Raw genomic sequence first — 24569 nt, 5'->3', positions numbered from 1 at the left:
ATGGTCTCCAAATTTTCATACAAAGTTTCTTCAAATAGATGAGCTTTCTCCTCATCAGTCCCGGTTCTGTTTCTTCCGAACCTCTGCCAAGCTTGTTTCTGCTTCTCACCTTCATCAGGGTGGAGGTGGCCAGAATTACATTAATGTAGATGTGATGAGTAAGTAGACACGTTGTTTCTTTGCAGGAGCAGCAGCAGGAGCTCAAGTCATCGAGAGGTTTCCTCAGTTACGGCAGCAGTCGGCGGGCCGTGGAGTACAGTAACTTTGGCAACGGCTCTGTGGTAGTTCACAAGCCAGGTCCTAGTCCGGTGCTGGCCAAGTCGGTCGAGTCCCAAGTATGTGTGCTTTTATAAGTGCTGAGGGTGCTGGCGGAGGGTGCTATTGGCTAGAGATTTATTTTTCGAATTGTTATTACATTGTATGGCTCTAACAAGTCTGATGTAGTTTTGTATATTTTTATATTATAAATGTTCAATAAAAGATCTTGTGGTACCAGCACACTTCAGATGTAGTTTATATAATTAATCATTTTACCATAAATGTACTGCATTTCTTTAAATTTGCAATCCTTTATCCATAGAGACTTCAAATATAAGCATACATTTTTTAAACATTAACTTATATAGGTTTCTGGCAACAATGTAAGAGGACAGGGCTAGGTTTTGGGAAGGATGTGGCCATGGCCTTAGTTAAGGTACAGCCGCAGCATTTGCCTGCCGTGAAAATGGAAAAGTACGGAAAACCATCTTCAAGGCTGCGGACAGTTGGGTTTGAAAGTACCATCTCACGAATGCGAGCTTATAATTACTTGGCCTGTTCTACGCAACCAACTCCCTCATTAAAAGCGTACATCTTTCTTATCCCAGTCCATTGTTCTGTCACACTGAGCACCATGTTTCCTGAAAAATATTTGCATTCTGTCCAAGCTCGACACTTACTAATTCTGTCATGTTGTGAGCAGATATGTTCAAGGAAATTTGAAAAGAAGTTGATAAGAAATATAGTCGAGGTGGTGCAAAATTCAGCATCTATTAAGAAGACTAGATCATTCTTATCTGAATCAAGAGGAGAGATTTGTCAAGAAGCAACATTGCCTTCGTTACAAAAAAAAAAAAAAAAAAAGATAGGGAATGTGCTTATGAAGTATGTGAAAGGTAGGGTAGGTGCTTCTGTAAATGACCATTTAAAGACCATAAGATTGCACATATACATTTGATCATTGAAATTAAGAATTCAAGGCTGCACCTTAAGTAAGGCCATGGTTGCTTCCTTCTCAGTCCTAACCTTGTCCTGTCCCATTGTTATCATAAGCCCTACCTGAGTCGCAGTCGTGGCGATTAGGCGATTCCCACTTTGGGAAGAAAAATACAATTTTTATTCCACTTTAGCCACCTGAAACTGGGAATTATTAAAAAAAAAAAAGCAATTTGTACAAACCCTGTTGTCTTTCCAGCTAATTATTTCCTTTAATTTCTTTAATTATTAAGAACACTTTTAGCGGAAATACGCACAATACGTCGTTTGTCCGAATTGGAACTGTACAGCGTCATAGCATTAGTGGAGACTCACGGGGCAATGCGACGAAGGGTAGCAGGGGTATATTTTTGCGAAGGTTGCACACTTGCCGCATGCATTCGTCGATCTGGCAGTCCCACTCAATCAATAGAGTATGTCTGTTCATTTCTACCTAATGTATGTTACTTTTGTAGTGTGTAGTCAAATACTAAATTACTTTTTAATTGTATAATCACACCGTATTTCTATTTAATTGTAATACATGCATAATTATTGTTCCTTTGGTTAAAGTTTTATTGTATAGTACTATCATTACTGCACTTAAGGGGGTGAAACTGATTCCTGCCCGTGGTACCCCTGCTAAGGAAGTTGGAAAATATTTTTCTATTACCGAACTGAACATCAGCATTCGACAGCTAGATAATCCTAGTGATCTCCTGGCTAAAAACTCATCACAATGACAAAATCTAATGCAAATGGTCCTTCTAAGGGCCTGCTATGTAGAAATCTAGGACCAATGATGAGAATTCTCCAGCTCAACATGAGTCGAGCTAAGGGCGAGCTACTATCGAGAATATCCCTCAATAAAAATATTGACTTGATTGTTATACAGGAAACTCATGCAGCATATGAAGCTCAACTGCACTGTAGAGGAAAAATTCCTGACTATGATCTTTTAGGAGTTACATTCCATCATGCATACGGGGTCGCAACATATGTACGACATGCTGTTGAAAATGCCTCACTGTGCACTACAAGTACTGCTGAAAACATCCACTCTGTGATCACCAGAATAGCAGACATTACATTCACTAATGTGTATAAACCTCCAGCTGAGCAATGGTCCCCTAATGTTGTCCAACACCAGCCACATCCAGCTGTCTACCTCGGAGATTTTAATGGTCATCATGAACAATGGAGATACACTTCTAGTGATGAGAATAGGGAATCTTTGGTTTCATGGGTTGAGGATCACAACCTCCATCTTATTTATGATGCTAAAGATCTCTGCACTTTTAGATCAGCAGCATGGGGACGAGAGTCTAATCCTGATTTGTGTTTTGTGTCTACTAACAACTGCACTCCCCTACCAGTTACGTGAAAAGTTCTCTGCATCTTTCCTGATAGCAAGCACCGGCCAGTTGTAATAGAGATCGGAATAAAAGTCCCTATTGTTTCAACTACTCCTCAACCACGCTGGAACTTCCGAAAGGTAAATTGGCCTGCCTTTACTGAACAGCTTGATAAGGTATTGGGATGGATTCCCCCAACAAGTGACAACTATGAGAGATTCACAGGTGCCATAATAAGCACACCAAAGAAGTTTATACTTAGGGGTTATTTAAAGGAATATATTCCTGGATGGAGCGAAGCTAGTGAAGAACTGTACCAAGAATTCCAAACAATTGGAGACAAGAACACACTGTCGGCAGTACTGAAGATGGTTTTTCGTGGTTTCCCACACCAGGCAAATGCTGGGGCTGTACCTTAATTAAGGCTACGGCCGCTTCCTTCCCATTCCTATGCCTTTCCTGTCCCTTTGTCGCCATAAGACCTATCTGTGTCAGTGCGACGTAAAGCAAGTAGCAAAATAAAAAAATAAAAAACAGCTGATCAACTGTTACACAGCCTGGACACTGCTCGCCGACAGAAACAGTTGAAAACCTCAACTTCAAACATTCAAGCAGGAAGGCATGGCCCTTGTTAAGGAAATTAGGAGATAGGAGCCGAGTAGCTCGGGACACTATTCCTATAAACCCCAACAAAGTTGCATCTTATATCATGTCAAGTTCAAATGCTCCGAAAGATCGCGACCATACCACTGCAATCAAAAGGGAAATCAGAGCCTTGAAAACAGACAGTCTTGAGGGTAGCAGATTTTCTTATCCATTCTCTCGAGAGGAAGTTGCTACGGCTTTAAAAGATGTAAAATTAGGAAAAGCCCCTGGTTTTGATGGCATTCACTCAGAATTTTTAGTGCATGCTGGGAAGTATGCAATGATCTTGTTATCAAAGTTCTACTCCAGTATCTTAGAAACAGGGTCCATCCCTCGACTTCTGAAACAGACAAAGATCATCGCCATTCTCAAACCAGATAAATCTTGTAAAAATCCTCAAAGCTACCGCCCAATTGCAATTCTGAGTGTGGTTTACAAATTACTGGAGAGACTTCTTTACAACAGAATTGGCTCAGTAGTTCTTAACCATGTACCCATTGAACAAGTGGGCTTTCACCCAAATCAAAGTTGCACAGACCAGGTTCTCTCTCTGACTACACACATTGAAGCTGGTTTTCAAAATCAACTAAAAACCTCAGTTGTGTTCGTGGACCTTACTGCAGCATACGATACAGTATGGAGACAAGGACTTGTCAACAAAGTGCTTCAAGTAATATCTTGCAAGAAATCGCCAAGCTCATCAAAAACATACTTTTAAATAGGAGGTTTCAAGTAATTTTGGGAAACAAGACAAGTAAGGAAAGGATCCTTAATAACGGTCTTCCTCAAGGATCGGTACTAGCACCTCTGCTGTTTAACTTGTATATATCAGACTTACCAAAAACAGCCTCCAAAGCATTTGGTTATGCGGATGACTGGGCATTCGCAATGCAGGGCAAATCTATGGAGAACACTGAAGATATGCTGACAGCTGATCTTGCCACCTTAGATCAGTACTTTCGTAAGTGGAGACTTAGGCCAAGTTTGAGTAAAACTGAAGTCTCATGTTTCCATCTCAAGACAAGCTGGCCCACCGTGAACTTAATGTCAAATTCCAGAATTCCTCACAACAGACACCCAAAATACCTCAGAGTAACCCTTGACAGAACACTGTCCTTCAAGGAACATCTGAAGATGACAAAAGCTAAACTCCAATCACGGAACAATATCATCCACAAACTGTGTGGCACCACCTGGGGTTTTTCTGCTTCGACCTTACGAACTTCATCCCTTGCCCTTGTCTTCTCAACTGCAGAATATTGCTCTCCAGTCTGTCTGAACAGCTGTTACACAAAACTGGTTGACACCCAGATAAATCATACTTTGCGCATTATATCGGGAACCATAAAATCTACCCCCACTTTTTGGCTACCAGTTCTGAGCCATATTCCTCCACCTCACCTACGGAGAAAGAATGCCTTGCTGCGTGAGTACCAGAAACTGTCGAGGAATTCCAATCTGCCAATTCATGGAGATATACCCAACACCTTGAACAACAGACTTCGGTTCAGAATTCCACCAATAACGACTGCCAAAATCCTGGTTGACAAATTCAGCCTGCAGCAGGATTGGATTCAAGACTGGACTTCCATGGCTCCAGCTGAGTATCAGGACTTCCCCTATATTACAAGAATACCAAAAGGATTTGAACTACCTCACAAAACCTGGTCTACCCTCAATCGTATCAGGACAGGCCATGGAATGTGCGCCGACTTCCTCTATAAATGGGGCAAACTTCCCTCCCCGGAATGTAGCTGCGGTGCTACTAAGCAAACAGTTCGTCATATAGTGGAACTGTGTCCCCTGAATGCTTATCAGGGTAACCCAGAAGACTTTCTTGACCCAAATCCTTCTTGTAGTGGGTAATGGCTCTATATATCAAACACCCTTTAAATATTGAACAGTTAACACATCCCATTGCAAAATAAGGACATCGAAAAGTTTACATATCATCTGAGATCTAAATTCACCCTTCCAAACTTAGCTTTATGTCAATCGATAGGTCGAAGTCGTTACCGTGTTGGCGAGCGCGGGAAAGTCTCAGAACTTTGAAGTTGGCGGGATTTTGATGAGATTGTTGTATTGTTACTAAGGTGCAGTGTCCCTGTGATTAGCTGTTTTTGTTGGTAATATAGTGTCTTCAGAAAGTATCCTTTAAATAATAGGTTGTGTTAACATACATACATGTTTATTATTTTTTTGTATTGTGAGTTTTCACCTATCTTCATATTTATTTCTAAAATAAAATACTGTTCGATATTTGACTCCCATTTTATAATATTGAAAGGACATTCAATAAATGAGGTTCATTTAATACAAAAAAAACCCCTTAATATCGAACACCACTGAAATTAAATGGGCTGTTTATGATTTTAATTTGTAGTATTGATTTATTTGGCGCCGAAGTCCAGATTTCTGTGGTCGTGACTGCTGAGGCGTCTGTCTGTAACTTGAGAGGGCCTGAATTTTGAACTTCATCGGGTATAGTCAGATTTCCTTTACGATGTCTTGTGTCTGTTTGATGCCGTACGTTGTTCTAATCACATTATTTAACAATCCTGTCACTATCCAAGGTTTCTCGTCATCATCGGCAAATAAAGTGGCGTCGACAAGAGGGGGTGTGTGGGGGCAGTTACCCCACACTCTTTTAGCCATTTAAAACTAGAAAGCAGAAAATAATTATTTTTGCAGTTCTTGCTTATTTCCTTAACTAGTGCTCAGAGCTTGACTATGGTCAAAATTAAGACGCCCAATGGGGGAATTGTCCCAAAAGCTAAGTTAAACCTGTTGAAAAAAATGAAACGGTGTCAGTATTCATTATTTGCCTTGACTGAAGCTGTTCAACAGGTTAAGTCCGGTATGATGTCGCAAAGGCAGGCATCTAAAACATAGCAGGTCCCTTTAACAACGTTAAACGACAAACTATCTGGACGTCAGAAGATTCAGACTGCCCTTGGGTGGAAGCCATTCCTGAGTTCGCGAGAAGAAGAGGGCATTAGTGAATGGGTAATCAACATGGCTAAGAGAGGATTTCCGTTGAAGAAAAAGAATTTACTTGACACTGTTCAGCAAATTGTGCAGTCATCAGGAAGGAGCACACCGTTTAAGCATGGAAGACCTGGTAAAATGTGGTTCAAATGTTTTATGGGACGGCATCCTTCCCCGTCTCAGAAGGAGGCTGAAACCATTAGCAAGGGCAGGGCTGCTGTCTCGGAAGAGAGAATACGTGGTTGGTTTGCTGAACTGTTGTGCTACCTGGAATCTGAGGATGCAAGTTCAATTATGGAAGACCCAAGGATCTTCAATGCAGATGAGACAAATTTTCTGTTCCATAAGGTTTCAGGAAAGTACCTTGGTGTCAGAGGGGAAGAGCTTCAAATTACGACAACCTCTAAAGAGAAAGAAATTTCTGTGCCAACGGGCGTTGTGCCCTAACAATGACCATCTACAGCAACATACGACTTCAGCAACTTATCAAAGATAGTGTACCTGAGCCTTGGATCTACGAGAAAACTGAAAGTGGCTGGATGAAGGCCCCAACGTTTCTGAACCACCTTCAACACTTTAGGTCATGGCTAATAACTTCCTCCGAAGACCTTAAAAGTAGTTAGTGGGACGTAAAGCAAATAGCTAATAACTTCCTGTTATTTTATTTCTTGATGGACACAGGAGTCACTTATCCCTTCAAGTCAGTGAATATTGTCATGACCATGGAATAATTTTGTACTCCCTTTTCCCTAATGCCACCAATCTTCTGCAACCAGCAGATGTGGGGGTATTTGCACCTCTAAAGAGAGCATGGGAAAATGCTCTTCAAGACGAGAAAATACGAACTCTCAGTGCATCAGTAACCAAGGTAAATTTTGCTCCCATGTTAAAGAAAGTTTGGGATGATTCTGTTAGGCCAGATATTGTGAAAAGCGGCTTTCATAAGTGTGGTCTCTATCCACTAGATCCCAATGCTGTGGACTACACAAAATGTGTTGCAGATATTTTGAAATCTCCAGTGGGAAGGCAACAGCAAGAAAGTGACGAAGGCAGCCCATCGTCCATTTCCACTTCCAATCAGAAGTTAAAGTTTGTGCTTGATGACCTGGAAGTATTCTTGCCTCCTCGCATTCTCAGTAAGTGCAATGACAAACTAAGATGTGATGGAGAAAAACAGAATGATGGTGAACCAGATTTGTATGCTTATTTGAAAAGTGTTACAACTCGGTACAATGCAACATGTGAAACAATATCAAATAATCAGAATGAAACGATGACAGACAGTTCATCAGAAAATGATGGTGATCACGGAAGAGATGATTTCACGCCGAATGATGAACGTTTAGAGGTGTATGTACCTTCTCCCAAGAAAGATCTTCCTGGTGCCATCGTTTTGAGGAGTGGAGTAAAAGTTCACAAGCTGAAAATATTGAATGAGCATGCAATTGCTTCGGAACTTGCTTGCTCACCCACCTCAAGTAGTAGCAAAGATTCTTTCAAAGATTTTCTCAAAGTTTCTCAAGTACCAGAAAAACATCATCAGTTTAGATTAAGGAAAACATACGCGATATCTTCAAAGGAGTACCGGGAAGAATTGAAGAGAAAAAAAAGAAACAAGGAAGTCTAAAGACATGTTCTGCTCTCTGTGGAAGGGAAGAGATAAGAAACTGTTTTTTGTGTTTCTCAGGATATTTTAATGTGTATTATTGCTTCCTCTACTTTTGTGATTTATATTTAAGAATCATTCTATTTTGCTCATGTTATTACAATCATATAATGTCTAAAGTAAAGTGATTTGAAATAAATATTTCTGTTCGGTATTTAAAACCTTATAATACCAATATAAATGGTCCGTTATTGGACATTATAAATTTTCCAGCTAACTCATTCCTGGTTGCCAGCGTTTCACCCCCGTGTGCTAGGTTGGGCTCATCAGTTGGTACCTAGCACACCCACCAAGACGCTGGCTAGTGTATAGCGTGGAGGCCACTGCGTAGGCTACTTAGAGCCACCGGCAGTGCCAATGCACTATGAGAAACTTTGTCCCACTACCAAAAACGGATGCCTGCTTGGCCACCAGATGATATAGATGTTGATTCCCATAGGGAATCTGAAATATTTGTCCCGAATGAGTAAATTTATAATACCAATATAAATGGTCCGTTATTGGATGGTGGGAATCAACATCTATATAATTTAAAACCTTACTGTTCGATATATAAAAATCATGTTCGATAAATAAGACCTCACTGATCGATATATAACGCAGACTATATCGAAATTGTATGTTTTAAACGTCTGAACAAGCCAGTTGCAACCTGGGGATGTTCCGTTAAGGTTTTATAACTATTTCAGAGGTCTGTTCTTCACTGGAAAAAATACGATCAGTAATTCATAGAGATAACCTTAAGTGTTAGATATATAGTGCCACAACCCTAGACTATTTGCAGAGCTTGAAGGTGAAATTTTAACCTACATAGTGTATTGTATATTTAATTTGTGATTGTGTGTTTTTATTTTTAATGTCATATGCTAAATAAATAATACTGCACTTAAGTTGGTAGACTGGCAATCCTGTATCGAAATTTGCTCAGAGAGCATAAAGAACTTGCCATTCTATTGCAATTTCTTTCAATTGTGATGTATATACCCCCCCCCAACTTCTAATTCCCAATTGCCACTACTGCTGAGTCGGTACAATGTAGAACTAGTTTAGGGACTTGAATTACATGGTGTAGTTTCCTGAAATACAACAGATACAAGAAATATGTGGCAAACTTCCTCTTTGCTTGAACATCAGTGAATTTTTCGTTCTGTTATTTCTGTTAGTTGACCACTCATGCACCAGAAATGGAACCAAGCTGCAGGACTTCATTTTAAAATATTTTACACTCTGAGCAAGTTGGCTACATGGTTTGAGCCACATACGTATGAGTTTTTATTCAGGAGATGGTGGTTTCGACCCCAATTTGGCAGTCCTGAAAATAGTTTTCCATGATTTCTCATTTTCACAACAGGCAAATATTGGCTGGAACTGCACCTTAAAGGATATGGTTGCTTCCTTTTCGTTCCTAGCCCTCTCCTATCCCATCATCATCATAAGATCTATCTGAGTCGGTGCAGTGCAAAACCAATAGCAAAATACTGATGGAGAATTGAATCAGAGATACCTGGCTAGTAGTGTGTAGGATTTCATTTCGTCCTGACGGTGGTGATGCGGTGAGACATGGACTCCACAAGATACTAGGAGCAATGGGGAGCCATACTGAGCCATGACTGCCGTAGGGAGATTGTTTGGAACAGAGCTCAGGATGTGAACTCACCTCTCAACAGCATCCCGGATGAGCTCTTTAGGATGACCCTGAAAACCAGGCAAGAATCCTTGTCCTTAGAGTGATCAGTGAACCAGTCAGCCACAATCCGGGAGCAATACACTGGTGAATTGCCTTGCTGTAGATATAGGTCTATCGCAGAGTGGACATTGTCCAACAGAAAGTTCCTATATCGTTCGTCGATGAGGGACATTGACGGGTGTACCAAGGGTTCCATTTTATCCCATGTGAATGGTCCCTATACAGTTACACTTACCTAGCCTATCATAGAGCCATTTTGCTAAAACGCAGCTCTCTCTGCTCATCAATGTATATTTTACAGGTGTATGCGGGACAGTACTAGCATACATACAAGTGTAAATAAGTTTTTAGTGCTTTGAAAATAAGAATAAGGCATATCCTTGGCCAATCACAGCAGATGTTATACAGAAGTTTTGAACTCCCTGTATACATGATCTATGATTGGAGAGAAGCCTGAGGACAAAAACAAAGAGTAAAGTATTTTAAATATATTCTTTCATGGAATGTTTTGAAAAATATGGCATCTTGATGGAATATTTTCCAGATACCATACTGTTCTTAAGTATTTAGTTTTGTAATGTATGTGTGTTCTCTTTCAAAATTACACATACATACATACAGACAGACAGACAGACACACACACACACACACACGCACACGCACACGCACACGCACACACACACACACACACACACACACACACACACACACACACAGAGTGTTCTCCCTAGGACCTTTTTAATGGGCACACCGTCCTGCTGTTTTTACAGACCACCCAGCTGATGTACCCTAGACATATGCTAGTTACATAATGTTAATGCATATTTGAGTCGCTGGGTGCTCCAAATTAAAATGTAAATACTGTAAAACTGTTTATCTAATAATATTCATCATTGTCAGCAAAATTGCATCAATTACATTGAAGTTTAAATGTTTAGCTTGACTATCGCATATGAGCACTCGATTCTACATTACGTTACAAACTTGTAGGGCACTCCGCAGCTAACAGGTGGTAAGCCACGGAGTTACATGATTATGAACAAGCAGTAGAACACTAGTTCAAAACACTCTTATGTCTTGTTCGTGGTAATAACACTAAAATAGTTCAATTTTGCACTTAATGTTTACTTGTCTGATATTACTATGGTCGTCTGAAGAGAAATTGTGTGCATGCGGGTAAGGGATTCGGATGGTAAGCATGACTGCTGCGCATGTGCCAATCTCAAGTCTCAAGGCCTGACTACAAACATCGGTTCCGTCCATGGTAGAAAAGTAAACTCGTGTCCTCATCCCGAGGTGATGCAGCTCTTTTCAGGCACACCCCCATTGGAGGTGAGCTGCATGTACCATTTCAATCACATACCAGCCCTCCTGCCATTCTTAAATTTCTGGCAGTACCGGGAATCGAACCCGGGCCCCCGAGGACGGCAGCTAATCACACTAACCGTTACGCTACAGAGGCGGACCCGTCCATGGTGATTTTTGTGAACTAAGGTGCTGCTGTGAAGTTTCAAATTAGCAGTGCAATTGTGCTCTAGTTACACATTTACTGTACATACTGCACAATGAATGAACAGTTTAATAACGAACACTCATCTTTTTCAGAGAGCTCGCACTGTTTATCACGACTAATGTTTGTAGCTTAGTGTAGTACCTGTTACTCGCGCCGTACCTACAAGCTGCCGCGACTTCTCGTGAGACTTCTACTCATGCCTGCCATCCTGTTGATGAAAATTTCTGGGGAGATCACTGCATACATTATTACCTTTTAAATTGCCTCCACCCAGCTGGAGTATACAGTAAATGGTGAAAGATAGAATGTTAGAGGTCTGTTTCTAAACAATAGAACTGGGATAATGCACGAAATTAAAGAACTGAAAGTTTCAGAGCTAAGGTAGAAAAGTACTCATTATGTTTGATCCACCTGGTTTCTGCTGACACCAACAACTTAAGTAGGAGAAGGCGGATAACAGTGAGGCACTTTTGTTTTGAATTATCATGAAAGTATAATGCAGTCATAAAAATTAAGAATTCATAAAACAAATTCAGTTATTTACTTTTAACTTGGCACACACAGTTCATGGAGGATTACCCTTTGTCATCTTACAGAAGAAAAAAATCCTACTCTGCATCACAAAATTACAATTACTTCACAAGACGGAAGGCTGCATCAGCCGTCGCCCCTTCAAGGACACAGTAGATTTTGTCAACAACAAGATTTCGGGGAAGCTCTTTCAGTAACAGTAAGACAGTAATCAGCTTCAGGGATCCTGAATTAATTGAATTCAAGAGACACTTTTATAAAAATTAGAACAAACAACATTTGCCTTGGAAGGAGCATATGAAGAGAATACCCTTGTAAAATATAGAACAGTGACAAAGGAAAATTATTTTTCAAAAACATTTTATTAGTAGACAAGCAGAATATCATATATCATAGTGAAAAGTGCTGGAAACAAAAACATTTTTTATAACATCTGTTCCAGTGAATAGGTATAGTTTTGAAATAGGCTAAAATAAGTAAATCCATTTCCCTCCCATTTCACCACCCCATTCAACCATCCATATTGATTTTAATTTATTTCAATTTATTAAATTCACATAGATTTTAAGTAAAATAAGGTACTTATTAAGATGTTCTTAAGAAGATAAATACTTTGTAATTTCACCTAAGCATTGTAATACAGCTGAAGATGTTCCGAATGGAGTGAAACGTACTGTATATGATTGATTGATTTGCTTAATGTAAAAATAAGTATCAAAAAGGTGGAAATTTAGTTAGTGATCCATTGTAAATAAGATTTGATACGGGAAATGAAGCTGATTTCTTGTGACCTATCTGTGTCGGTGTGACATAAAGTAAGTTGTAAAAAGAAAACCATCTTCTGGTACTTCTTTTTCCTTCCATGTCACTCGAAATAATATATATAACCAATGTAACCCTACAGGTCCTGCTGCCTTTATCATCTCTGTAGCCACTTCATCCACACCTGATAACTAAATCCTAGTTCGACAACCATTTGAATGAAAATAAATTACTTTTCACAGAAATAATACACTAAAAGTTCAATTTTTCTAAGAGAGACTCTTAAATAAACATTTTTATGGAAATGCTTTCAACTTGTTCACTCAATAAATAATATTTGTCATATTCCCAAATGCTATAAAAATCTAAAATACTATTTTTAAAACAAATTGAATTTCCTATGAAAAATAAAAGCTTATTGCAGTCTTAATCATTACAAAGGAATATTTCACCATGTCAAACGCTTCTTAGTCTGAAGGCCTGCAGTTTACGAGGTGATGCATGGTCAGTGCAACACATTTTCTTAGCCATTATTTTTGGTTTTCTAGACCGGGGTCTCGATCTTGCTGTCAGATAGCTCCTCAGTTGTAATCACATAGGTGAGTGGACCTTGAACCAACCCTCAAGTCCTGGTAAAAATCTCTGAGAGGCAGGTATGCTACTGCTAGACCATGGGGCCGGCATTTCACTATGTATGTAACAATAAATGACTTAACCTTAGAAAATTAGATATCAACAGAAGAACCAATTCCTAAGGAACAGAAAGGTTGCTGTGAAGGGAAACCAAATCATTAACATTATCAGGGTGCAGCCTTAAATGTCTCTCATCGAGTACAAATTTTGCTATAATGAAGATGCAATTGGTGTATGACTTTTGGCTGGAACACAGGGAATTTTCTTTGCTACACGTGCTAGGTTAAGCCTGAGATGCATGCAGTGCAGGTAGTGGACTGAACTGGCCTGTTGTAAGCTCGTGGTTCTAGTTCCACATGTTGGGGAAATAAAGAAATGACTTCCTTATTACCGGTTGCTTTGTGAGCAAGGGAAAGCAAAACAAAGCTCGAGTCATTCTCATGTCTAGACCAAAGATCTCTCAAGAAGTACTACCTCATTGAACTTGAGAATAAGAGAGACTAATAAGAGAGAGAGCCGTATGTAAACAAGTCCTTGTTCTTCCTTTGTCACTGCCAGTACTCACACGAAATAATATGTAGATTACTTCCTTTGTGGTACAAACATTTTAACAAAACAATTATTTCATTAGAGCAGTAACATTCCTCCATCATTGACAGTCATTCTGCTTATTCTTGTATATCGTCATTGCTGGGACAAAACCTCCTATGTGATAATATTTTTGGAGATATACTGACCCGCACCACATACATTATGAAGAGTGAGAATGCCTTGACAATATTCACACAGTATTGCACCTTAGATGACAGAACCTTACCGGCCAAAGTTCTAAGCTAAAATATTTCACATAGGAGGTTTTGTCCCGGCAGCGACGATATGTTCATATAATACACAGTTAATCAACTATTTGTTTCCTTTCCCTTTCCAATACTTAAACTCTCAGTTCAATATAGACTCTGAAACCAACAGTATCTCTCGATTTCTTATAACGTGGAGAAAGTCTTGAACACTAGAACACAATACCTCAAGGAATGTCTGATACGCAGGGTAGATGAGAGCGACATCATAATAGAGGCCCCAATGTAATAATTGATACAATTTTCAATACCGTATCCAGCACAAGAAATACAATTTCTTTGTGATTTGTGTTTAGTTAGTAACTGTACAATGTGTTCTGGAGTTACAGGTGTCTTGCTCTTTCTCTAAGGTAAGTGTTTATTGAAGGAAAGTGTTCTTCTGTTGCATGTTTTTATCTTTCTTATCATTACAAACTAACCAATAAAAAGGCATGTACGTGATGAGCTTCTATATATCCCGTAGCAATTGAATTTTTGTTTTCAAGCCTTTTTTCATTACTTTTTAGTTTTATAAGTTTATGTGTTTTGTATAAAATCATTACCAATTTAACAGCATTCTGTGTGGTCACCTCAGCATGCTCCAGCTTACCTTATTATACCCACATTCTGTTTCTAAATGACAAGTATATTTTAACTCTTTCCGGTCTAACTGCGAGCATAGCTATGCACGCATTCTGGTGGTTACATCGTGTTTGTTCATGTATTAGTTTCGAGAGTATTTAAGCAGATGGCAGTATTATATGTCTAAGCCAGAGAATTTACGATATTTTCGATCAACATGCATCAGTAGGTGTTGTCACTCAGTGACATGGCTTCTCGCGGCAAACATATGCTTGACGAAAGTGATATTTTCGATATTTTATGATATGTTATAAGTTTATATGCAAATGAACATATTATTGACATATGAATTTGAAACAACTTCTTACATTTCATTATGATTGGAGTTCGTTTTACAGCATAGTGCATGTTCCCGCGTATTTCAAATGTGCGTGAATACATAAGATTGTCTACATATTAGTAAAGTTGTCTGTTTAGAAGATTATTTTATCTTTCTCAGAAGTCTTTTGTGGTAAATTGAACAATATTTTTACATTTGAGTAACTTTTGACAAAATTTATCAATTAAAATAAAATTTCATAAGAGCTCCCATTTTCATTGTTGTAATTTTTACTATTATTATTGAAAAATCATTATTTTTATATTGTACTCATTATTATTTTTTTTTTTTTTCAATTGCAATGCACATTTTATATTAGCAAAATAGGGTAAATATAACAGTATTTCAGAAAACTGTACTTGCTTAGTTTTCCGTCAGACCTTTTTTCCATTCGCAGAACATGCTATAATATATAAACAATTTTAAAATCTCAAGTGACAGTTGACATAATACAAACAGCATTTTTCAAAACTAGATGCTCAAACAAGCACAAAGAAAAAAGAATCATGCAAATATCTCCTACAGGTACAGAGATATAATGTTTTAAATATCCTTAAAAATGCCCAGTCCAGAACGTTTGTTAGGGATATTAAGGCCCAGACTGGAATAGTTAAACATAGTTCATTAATCCACTTGTGTATCAAGATCTCCTTAAGGAGAGTCACAATCCAAAACATAAAATACTTACACATTTTTAGATTATCTTCCAGCAACATATTTTACATTTTTATGATAAAGTTTGTGTGTCATTGTTTAGAAACTTGATATAGAAACAAATTTGCTGATGTTTTCTGAGTTATAGTTAAAATTATTCTATTATCATGTGGTTCTGTTGAAACTTCTCTAATTTTTAAATCAGTATACAAGGCTCTGGTTTCCATGCATTCTACTACTGAAGCTTTTCTATTTCATAAATACATTCACAGGGAGGAAGCACAATGTCAGGAACAGCCATCGAATTGTTGTCTTTCTTCATTTTTCTTCTGTGTCGCTCTGGTACGTGTAACGTGTAATCCATTACTCTGTGAATCCTGGCAGCTTATTGCTGTTATAGAGAAGTCATCTGTTTATGTGATGCATATGTTGTTTAGTCTTTATATCAGTGCGCATTTGTCTTGTGTTGAGTAAATGTTACAGCATTAATTAACCTACATGTGCGATTTCTTTCTCCAACATTAATACAGTGATTTATTTACTTTATGGATGAGGCTGAGGAAGAAAGAATAGTAAATTGCACTTAATTTGCAAATTATTTTCTCCCCCCATTTATCTTGAATTTAAAAACTGAGCTAACAAATGTATGTTCTACTATTTCCCCGTTATGCTGTGAACGTAAAAATAAGCTCCTCTAACCCCACACCCAACCCCTAGAGTTCATGAACATATTTCTCAGCGTAGTTTCTTCCCCCTTTTATCTTTAACTTAAATACTGTTTCAGAAATGTATGTGCTGCCGTTTTAACGTGATGCTGTTGAGCAGAGCCATTCAATATGACAACCTTGTGGTCATAACAGCAATACTGTACTGTTTTCTTAACATGGAATGACCTATAGAGTGCAGTGCTTCATTGTCTGAGTATTCATCATAGCCCAGCTGGTGGCCATGATCTGATACTATGGTTAGCTGGTTCGCATCCCGTTGGTCAGAAAAAAATGTCGTCAGAATGTTGGCCGGCAGGGTAGGAGAGGTGGTGGCATACAATTTCTAATCACTAGATTGCATTCCAAAAGCCTAGGTTCAATTTCGAACCTCTCCACATTGTTTGTGTGAGGGCATATGATACTGTTGATGGTAATTCGTCCGTCGGTTGGCAACATTCAGCGTTGAGCAGACTCCTTGGTGTTATGTGACAGGAGTGGGCTTTGTGCTGAGACTGGGTTTTACCCTCTCCCTACTTCATCATCATCATCTTCACACACCCAGATGCGCAGTTCGCTCAATGGTCTCCCTGGAGACCACACACCATCTTAATTTTTTTAACAAAAATTGATAGTATTCAGGTTTAGTTTGCTTATATTTTGTTAATAAAAAATAATTATTGAACTAAATTTGTTTAATTATTTTATTTCAAGAAATACAAACCCTACATCATATGTCAGTGATACATTTTAAAAAATAATTTTAAAAAATAAATTACATTATAAATGAAATGAAAAATGAAAAAAAATGAAAATGAAAGGTCATATTAATGTAGTTGCCAGTTCCACATAAAACTATGATCATAATATCAGCAGCAGTCATGAAAAACTACAACATTCCTTTTGCTGCCCTCCTATTCTATATCAAATACTACGAGCATCTTACATCCTTCACGTATCAGTGTTAAAAGGCGTATGAATGTGAAAAGAGATAGGCCTATGTAAGGTCTCTCCAGAAATGGGAATCTTGTTTCTAAATTTTTCATCTACCTTATGGGGAATTGAACGCAGATGTCCTTCTGGGTAAACCGCCATGGTTACGCAGTCCCTCTACCAACTATGATATCCAAATTCATCACATGTGACAGCTCACTTCATCATAATGTACTTGCATCAGAGGACACTGTGGCAGTTCTACAAACCATGTTAACTGACAACTCCAGACTATATCTCTGTCCACAAAGAGTAACTGGCATAGGATGAAAAAAATAACTCATCTGGCTCCTCATTATGCACACAACTTCTGATGAACATTTCTTTTGTGTATACCTCTGAGAGACACTGAAATTACTCACTTAGATCTGAATGTTTGATAGCCTTACTTTTGCCACCTTTACCTTCTCAGTACCCCAAATCATTTGCTAGTCTTGAGCTCTGGTGTCTTCAACTGGTGATCCTCATCCACCTTGATATGATTTGACAACACTAGTAGCCATCTCTCCTGCATGTGAACAGGAAATGTGAATATTGCATCATGCATGCAGCCTCTTATGTATGAACTTGTCATTTGTAATGTCTGTCAAGTATTTGTATGGTAAAAAATCAAACACAAAGGAGGAATACTGAGCTGCAAGCTGGAGAAGGCAAGGAAAAAAGACAGCAGTCTGATAGGGCAAGATATAGTCCAAATATTTCAATCTTCCCATCAGTGTACTCGTAAAGGAAAAAAATGTAGTAGCGAGGTGGTGTGAAAGTGGAGCCAGGCAAAAGGAGAGCCTGTCTTCCTTCCTTTTTCATAACTTTGTAGTATTTAGTGTGATATTAATTTTGTGATGAACTTGCTTGAGGCATGTCAAAGGATTGTCTGATGTTAGAATACATGTTATTAATTGTGTAGTGATTTGTATGCCTATTCAATTGACTTTAGGATTATGGTGCAGAGAGTTGTTTCCAATCTCTGGAAAGATAAGTTTACATGAGAGATGGATGTTATTTGTCTGTCTACCATACAGAGCAAGAATCAGGGTCATCAGCTCTATGGGGACCCGGTCCCTTCCCTGCCCCACAAGACTAGGCACTTAAGTAAATGTAGATCATGCTTCCAGAGTGGAATTGAAAGGAAATAAAATGAAGGAGAAAGAAATGTATTCATTGTCTGTTTATTTCTTTGGGTATTTCCCTTAACAAGATTACGGGGGTGATGGCAAGGACCCTTTGTTTAAAGTCCCATTAGATCAAGTTGGTAAAGATGGATACCTGTTCTGGCTTTGGAAACACCAAATCTTGCTTACAGGTAGCTATTTTTCAAGAATGATGAATGAGTGTCATTTTCTATAATTGAAAGTTGTTCAGAGCAAGGTTTGTCCAGTGGCGGCCGGTCAGTACGTGCTACCGGGCTCCAGCACGTAGCTTGAAACTGTAAGGAATATTATTTATGTACAGTAAAATTATCCTGGTGCCTTTTCGTTTTGAGTACGATATGAATTTGTGTTTTGTGAAAATCAGGACGAGATCCGTCGAACACCTAGCGCCGTTCTCCCGGGGAACAAGGCTCGTGCTCATGTGAAGTGAGCCCTTGCCTGTAGCCTGGAGGAAGTAATACGCAGGCGCAGCCAAGCTTGCAACACTCCCCCTAGCCGGCGGAGTATACCGTAAACCGGGATCAACTTTCACTGATCCCGTCTATAGTTACTTCCTCTCCCGCAAGGGGGTAGAAGTACTCGATGTCTCCTGCTACCTTGATGTTCACGGCCGACTGGATCCCTCGCTGCGCTCCTTAGCTAGCTAGAGCGACGCATCAAGTCGGCCGTGTGATGTTGAACGTGGTAAGCGAGTCTGCCACTAGAGAGTAGCATCGTCTGGGCTCGAAAGTAAAGCGTAAGCGGAGGCAATTTATCTCACACATGCTTATTAAAATATCCATCTTCCTTTTGTGTCAAAAATAAGGAATTCGTAGGTGAGTCAAAGAATCTTTGAGTGACCATAAATGTGATCCCGCATTACAATGTAATTTACTCTGGTGAAATGAAATAGCGTATGACTTTTAGTGCCGGAAGTATCCGAGGACATGTTCGACTCGCCAGATGCAGGTCTTTTGATTTGACGCCTGTAGGCGACCTGCGAGTCGTGATGAGGATGAAATGATGATGAAGACAACACATACACCCAATGATGGTTAAAATTCCAGACCCAGCCGGGAATTGAACCCGGGATCCCTGTGACCAAAGGCCAGCGCGCTAACCATTTAGCCATGGAGCCGGACATTTACTCTGGTAATAGGGGAGGTCTCAATGAAACAGTCGGCAGCTCTTTCAGTTGCTTTGTGCGGTTTTTAATCTCGCGGTTATATTACTGGTGCGTGTTTTTTCTGTCATTGTGTTAGTGCTCAAGTTTATACGGAGATTTATCAAATTATTTATCCACTGCAGTGTATATAAAGTGAAATTAAATTAGTGTTCTTAGTGGGGATCTATATTCCCACGATTCTATTTGCACTGATGTAAGTTGCGCCATTAGGTTAGTAAAAACAATATTTCTCGAATGGATTATTTATCTCGTAGACAGTTGTCGAAGAATTCATCTGCTTCCAAATTAATGTTGTTTTTGTTTGTTCTGAGTTATAAATTGTGAGAAAAGTTGTATTATTATTATTATTATTATTATTATTATTATTATTATTATTATTATTATTACCAAGTTTGAAGTATGCGTTGTTCATCATGGCAATAGGCAGATTTAAAACAGCGTATTTAGCTTGTTTTTTGTAGCACGTAGGACGATTTTTTCACGAGCCGCCACTGGGTTTGTCTTCAACTCTAGGATCTCAATTGCTGAATTGTTTGCACCAGCTTGATAGTGGTGTGTGGTGTGTGGCCTCTGGAGAGGCCTGGTGCAGGTCTTTTGATTTGTTGCCCATAAGCGACCTGCGCATCATGATCAGGATGAAATTATGATGAAGACGGCACATACTCCCAGTCCCCATGCCAGGGGAATTAACCAGTTGTGGTTAAAATTCCTGACCCTGCCGGGAATCGAACCCAGGACCCCTGTGACCAAAGACGAAACACACTAACCATTTAGCCATGGAGCTGGATACCAACTTGATGCTGTTCTAATACTAACCATCTTCTATTTCACTTATTTCGTTACATTCAAACTTTTGTCCAAGAATCTAAGAAGCATCCAATAGTGATTTTGTCATCATGCATTACTGATTATCTCCTACAAGTCCAACTCCTCATCCACGTCATGAGAGATGGACATCAAGCTGAAGTAGAGGATGGACTGTAAGGGCAATGGGGATTAAATGCCCTGTGACCACTATGGTAGCTGTGAAGGTCCTACAGGAACTCTGAAAAGTGATGGCTAATGGAGCTTTGGTGAAGCCATGTTAGCTGTAGCTGGCCAATGGTGGATTAAGCGTGCTTTCAGAACAAATGCAAATCAAAGAACTCAAGATGACATGATGGCTTACGGCCCAAATCAAGACTCATGTGCCAGATTGGAGCTTTGAATGTTCTAAACTGATGAATAAAACTGAAAAACTAGTTGATATGATGGAAAGGAGGAAAATTCTCTTCATGGGGATGAGTGAAACAAAATGGAAGGAAACAGGAATAAGACATATCTGGCTAGACTATAAACTATACTGGTCTGGAAGTAACTTGGAGTCATGAAATGAAGTGGGCTTTATACATCATAAACATGTAGATGTTTGTAGCCAGATTGAATTTCTCAGTGATAAAATAATTAAAGTGCCAGTAAATTGGAATGAAGATAAATATCATAAAATCCAGGTCTGTGTTCCACAATCAGGATGTTCAAATGAAGAAAAAAAGAAGCCTTCCTGATCAACTTGAAAGAACATATGGATTGTGAAAATTTGATAGTAATGGGAGATTTTAATGCTCAGGTTGGAGCAGACAGACTGGACTATGAATCCTCCCTGGGTCCTTGCAGAGGGCGACAATCTTCTAGATCTGTGTATGAGGAACAGTTTGGTTATGAGTAATTCTTGGTTCAAGAAAAGGAACTCACACAAGATCACAACAATAAATATGGAACTGTAATTGATTACATACTCATTGACCGAGAAGTTTGGAAGGTTGCAACTGATGTCAGAATAATCCCTAGTGAAAGTTTGTATGGATAGCACATGCTGTTGGTATCAGATATCACAAAGAGGAGACCTCCTAAAGTCCTCAACCAAAGAACAGCAAACATAAAAACTTGGAGATGTTCAGAAGATGTTACTAAAAGAAAATCTGAGATCTACAAATGAGGAATGGGACAACCTGAGGAGAGCATTGGTGAAGGCAACTGAGAGAGTATATGAATGGCAGAGCCAAATGAGGAAATTCAAAGAAACAGCATGGTGGAATGATGAAGTAAAAGCTACTGTCAAAACTAGAAATGATGCAAGAAGAACTTTGTACCAAGCCAGAATGTGAGGAAATCCAAGTGAAACTGAAGATAAACTATAATTTTACAGAGAAAAGAAAAATTACAGGTCAAAAGAATAGTTGACGTAGAGAAACAGAAATGCAAAGAAGATCTTGCAAACAGAATAGGGCAAGACAAACACAAGAAGTTCCTTCATAGCATTGTTAAAAACAAAAGAAATGGTAATAGTACTGTCAACACAGTATAGCTTCCAAATGGAGAGGTGACTAGATATGAAAATGAAATATTTCACAAGTTCAGTTGATATTTCAATCACTTACTGAATTACAATACAATTGACGACCCACAAACTGACCCTCCATACTCTATAAACTCAGGACATCGCTACAGTAGCTGTGAAGGGCCTACAGAAACCCTGAAAGGTGATGGCTAATGGGGCTCTGTTGAAGTCGTGTTAGCCATAGTTGGCCAGTGGTGTAGGAAGTTTGACCTGGCTAGAAGTGGATACAGCAATATGTAAAATGAAAAACAACACGTCTACAGGACTGGATGAGCTCAAGCTCAGTGTGGACATGATCAAAACACTTGGACCACGAACCTACTATGCTGGCATAGCAGGAAGAGAGGTGATACTCCCACGTGGCGCGTCCCAGGTTGTAGATAGGGCGATCCTAATCAGCTTGCCAGCGGACTTGAGTGAAATAAAATAGCTCTCACAGACCAAACACACAACCCCCTGTGCGTGGGGGATGCAGACGAAGAATACACCCATGGTATCCCCTGCCTGTCGTAAGAGGTGACTAAAAGGGGCAACCAAGGGATGATGATATTAGATCCATGTGATTACTTGTGATGAGTATCATTATGTGTGAAACACCATGGTTCGACATTACTTGCGACTAGTACCTACCATTACAAGTGATAAATATCATTTTTGATCAGTATTGATATTTGATTGAAATAACAACAATAATTTATTAATTTGTCCACCTAATCAATACAATAAATCTTGTCTTTGTTAAATTACATTGACATGTTAATTAAAATGATACATGTTTTGCCTCACATACAGGCATCATCAGCCATGGGTTTAACCTTGAAATAAAATCAGGCACCTGATTTACATATAAATAAGATAAAACCAATTTATAAAAAGCCTTGAAGAGACTTGAAAGAAAATTAACATATGGTAAAAGACCAGTACAATGTTGATTTTAAAAACAATGTTATGAGTGAGAAGTTTACAATTGGTGAAAGTATTTACAATAGTAACATTGAAAGACTATTAGTATAAGTAAAATGAATAAAGCGACAGTTTGTTGTAGACAAGTAATAAAATTGCTGTAAAATAATGTTGACCAACTAGCGGTTGGAACTAGATAATAATGTGATTGATGATTGGAATCGTATTGACCATATCTCAACGTTATTTTATTCAACATTATGTTTTAAAAATGATTCCGATCGTCAGTCACATTATTATCTAGTTCCAAACGCTAGTTGGTCAACATTATTTTACAGCAATTTTACTAGGTACTTGTCTGCAACAAACTGCCGCTTTATTCATTTTACTTATACTAATAGTCTTTCAATGTTACTATTGTAAATACTTTCACCAATTGTAAACTTCTCACTCATAACATTGTTTTTAAAACCAACATTGTACTGGTCTTTTACCATATGTTAATTTTCTTTCAAGTCTCTTCAAGGCTTTTTATAAATTGGTTTTATCTTATTTATATGTAAATCAGGTGCCTGATTTTATTTCAAGGTTAAACCCATGGCTGATGATGCCTGTATGTAAGGCGAAACATCTATCATTTTAATTAACATGTCAATGTAATTTAACAAAGACAAGATTTATTGTATTGATTGGATGGACAAATTAATAAATTATTATTATTTTAGTACCTACCACTTTGCGAGGAAAACCATGGATCTATGTTACATAGAAGCAGTACCGTTATGCGAGAAACACAACAGGTCTGGGCGTTTTTTGTGATGTCATCGTGTGCATTCCACCGGTCGGTTCCACTGTGTTCAGAATGGGTCTGCGTTACGTATGAGTAGTGCCACCTCCTAAGGAACATCATGGGTCTACGTTGCCTGTGGTTAGCACCACTTTGTGGGAAAAACCACGGGTTTTACTGGCCCCCATGTTAAGTACCACTGTGATGAAAACCATGGGTCTGTGTTATCTGAGAGTAATATCATTATCTCAGGACCACTGTGGGTTTGTGTTGCCTGAGGTCACTGTAATGTGTGATACACCATGGGTCTGCATTACCTATGATTGGTAGCACCATGTGAGCAACACCATGAGTATACGTGGCCTGTGATTAGTTCCACTAAGTGATGAACTCCAGAGGAATACCAGCATCCACGATTAGTCCCACTATGTGAGGAACAACATGGTTCTGCATTGCTTGTGAGTAGTACCCTTATGTGCGAAACACCATAGGTTTGTGGTACCTGTGAGTGGTGCCATTGTGTGTGGCATACCATGGGTCTACATTACCTGTGACTAGTACCCCCATGCTAGAAACACCATGAGCCTATGTTACCTGTGATTAGTACCACTATACGAGGAACACCATGGTGATTAGTACCATTATGAGGGGGTGGTGACCTGGATTTTGGACCCCTTTAGATAAGTATCATCCCAGTACTTACAGCATTGTGAATTGGATCCACTGATTGTTTTTTTTTTCACGGTCATTTTTTCATCGTCATTCGTTTTAGACTCTAGTCAATGGATACATTTTGAAGTTTTAATTTTCATTCTGTTCACCTCATACCATTAGGACTGATAACCTAGCTGTTAGGGCTCTATAAACAACAAACATCATTATCATTATCATCATCATCATCATCATCATCATCATCATCATCAAAACACTTGGAGAATCTGGAATCTGGTGGTTTACAGGGCACTAAATCAAATTTGAGAAGAAAATGAAATCCGCAGTGACTGGTAGCAAGGCGTGATGATTCCACT

General features: G+C 38.9%; 1 protein-coding gene across 1 annotated transcript in view; it reads left to right on the top strand.

The window, feature by feature from the left end:
* LOC137498995 (uncharacterized) overlaps nt 1-24569 on the top strand; it is a 160876-nt gene that overhangs the window by 123934 nt on the left and 12373 nt on the right. The window contains exon 3 of the mRNA XM_068226997.1: nt 186-335. Coding sequence (XP_068083098.1) covers nt 186-335 — 150 coding nt within the window. The remainder of the gene's footprint in view (nt 1-185; nt 336-24569) is intronic.

This window comes from Anabrus simplex, chromosome 3, assembly GCF_040414725.1.
Source record: "Anabrus simplex isolate iqAnaSimp1 chromosome 3, ASM4041472v1, whole genome shotgun sequence".
In the NCBI taxonomy this organism is placed as follows: Eukaryota; Metazoa; Arthropoda; class Insecta; order Orthoptera; family Tettigoniidae; genus Anabrus; species Anabrus simplex.
The sequence above is the reverse complement of the archived record's forward strand: the minus strand, read 5'-3'. Positions and strand labels throughout refer to the sequence as shown.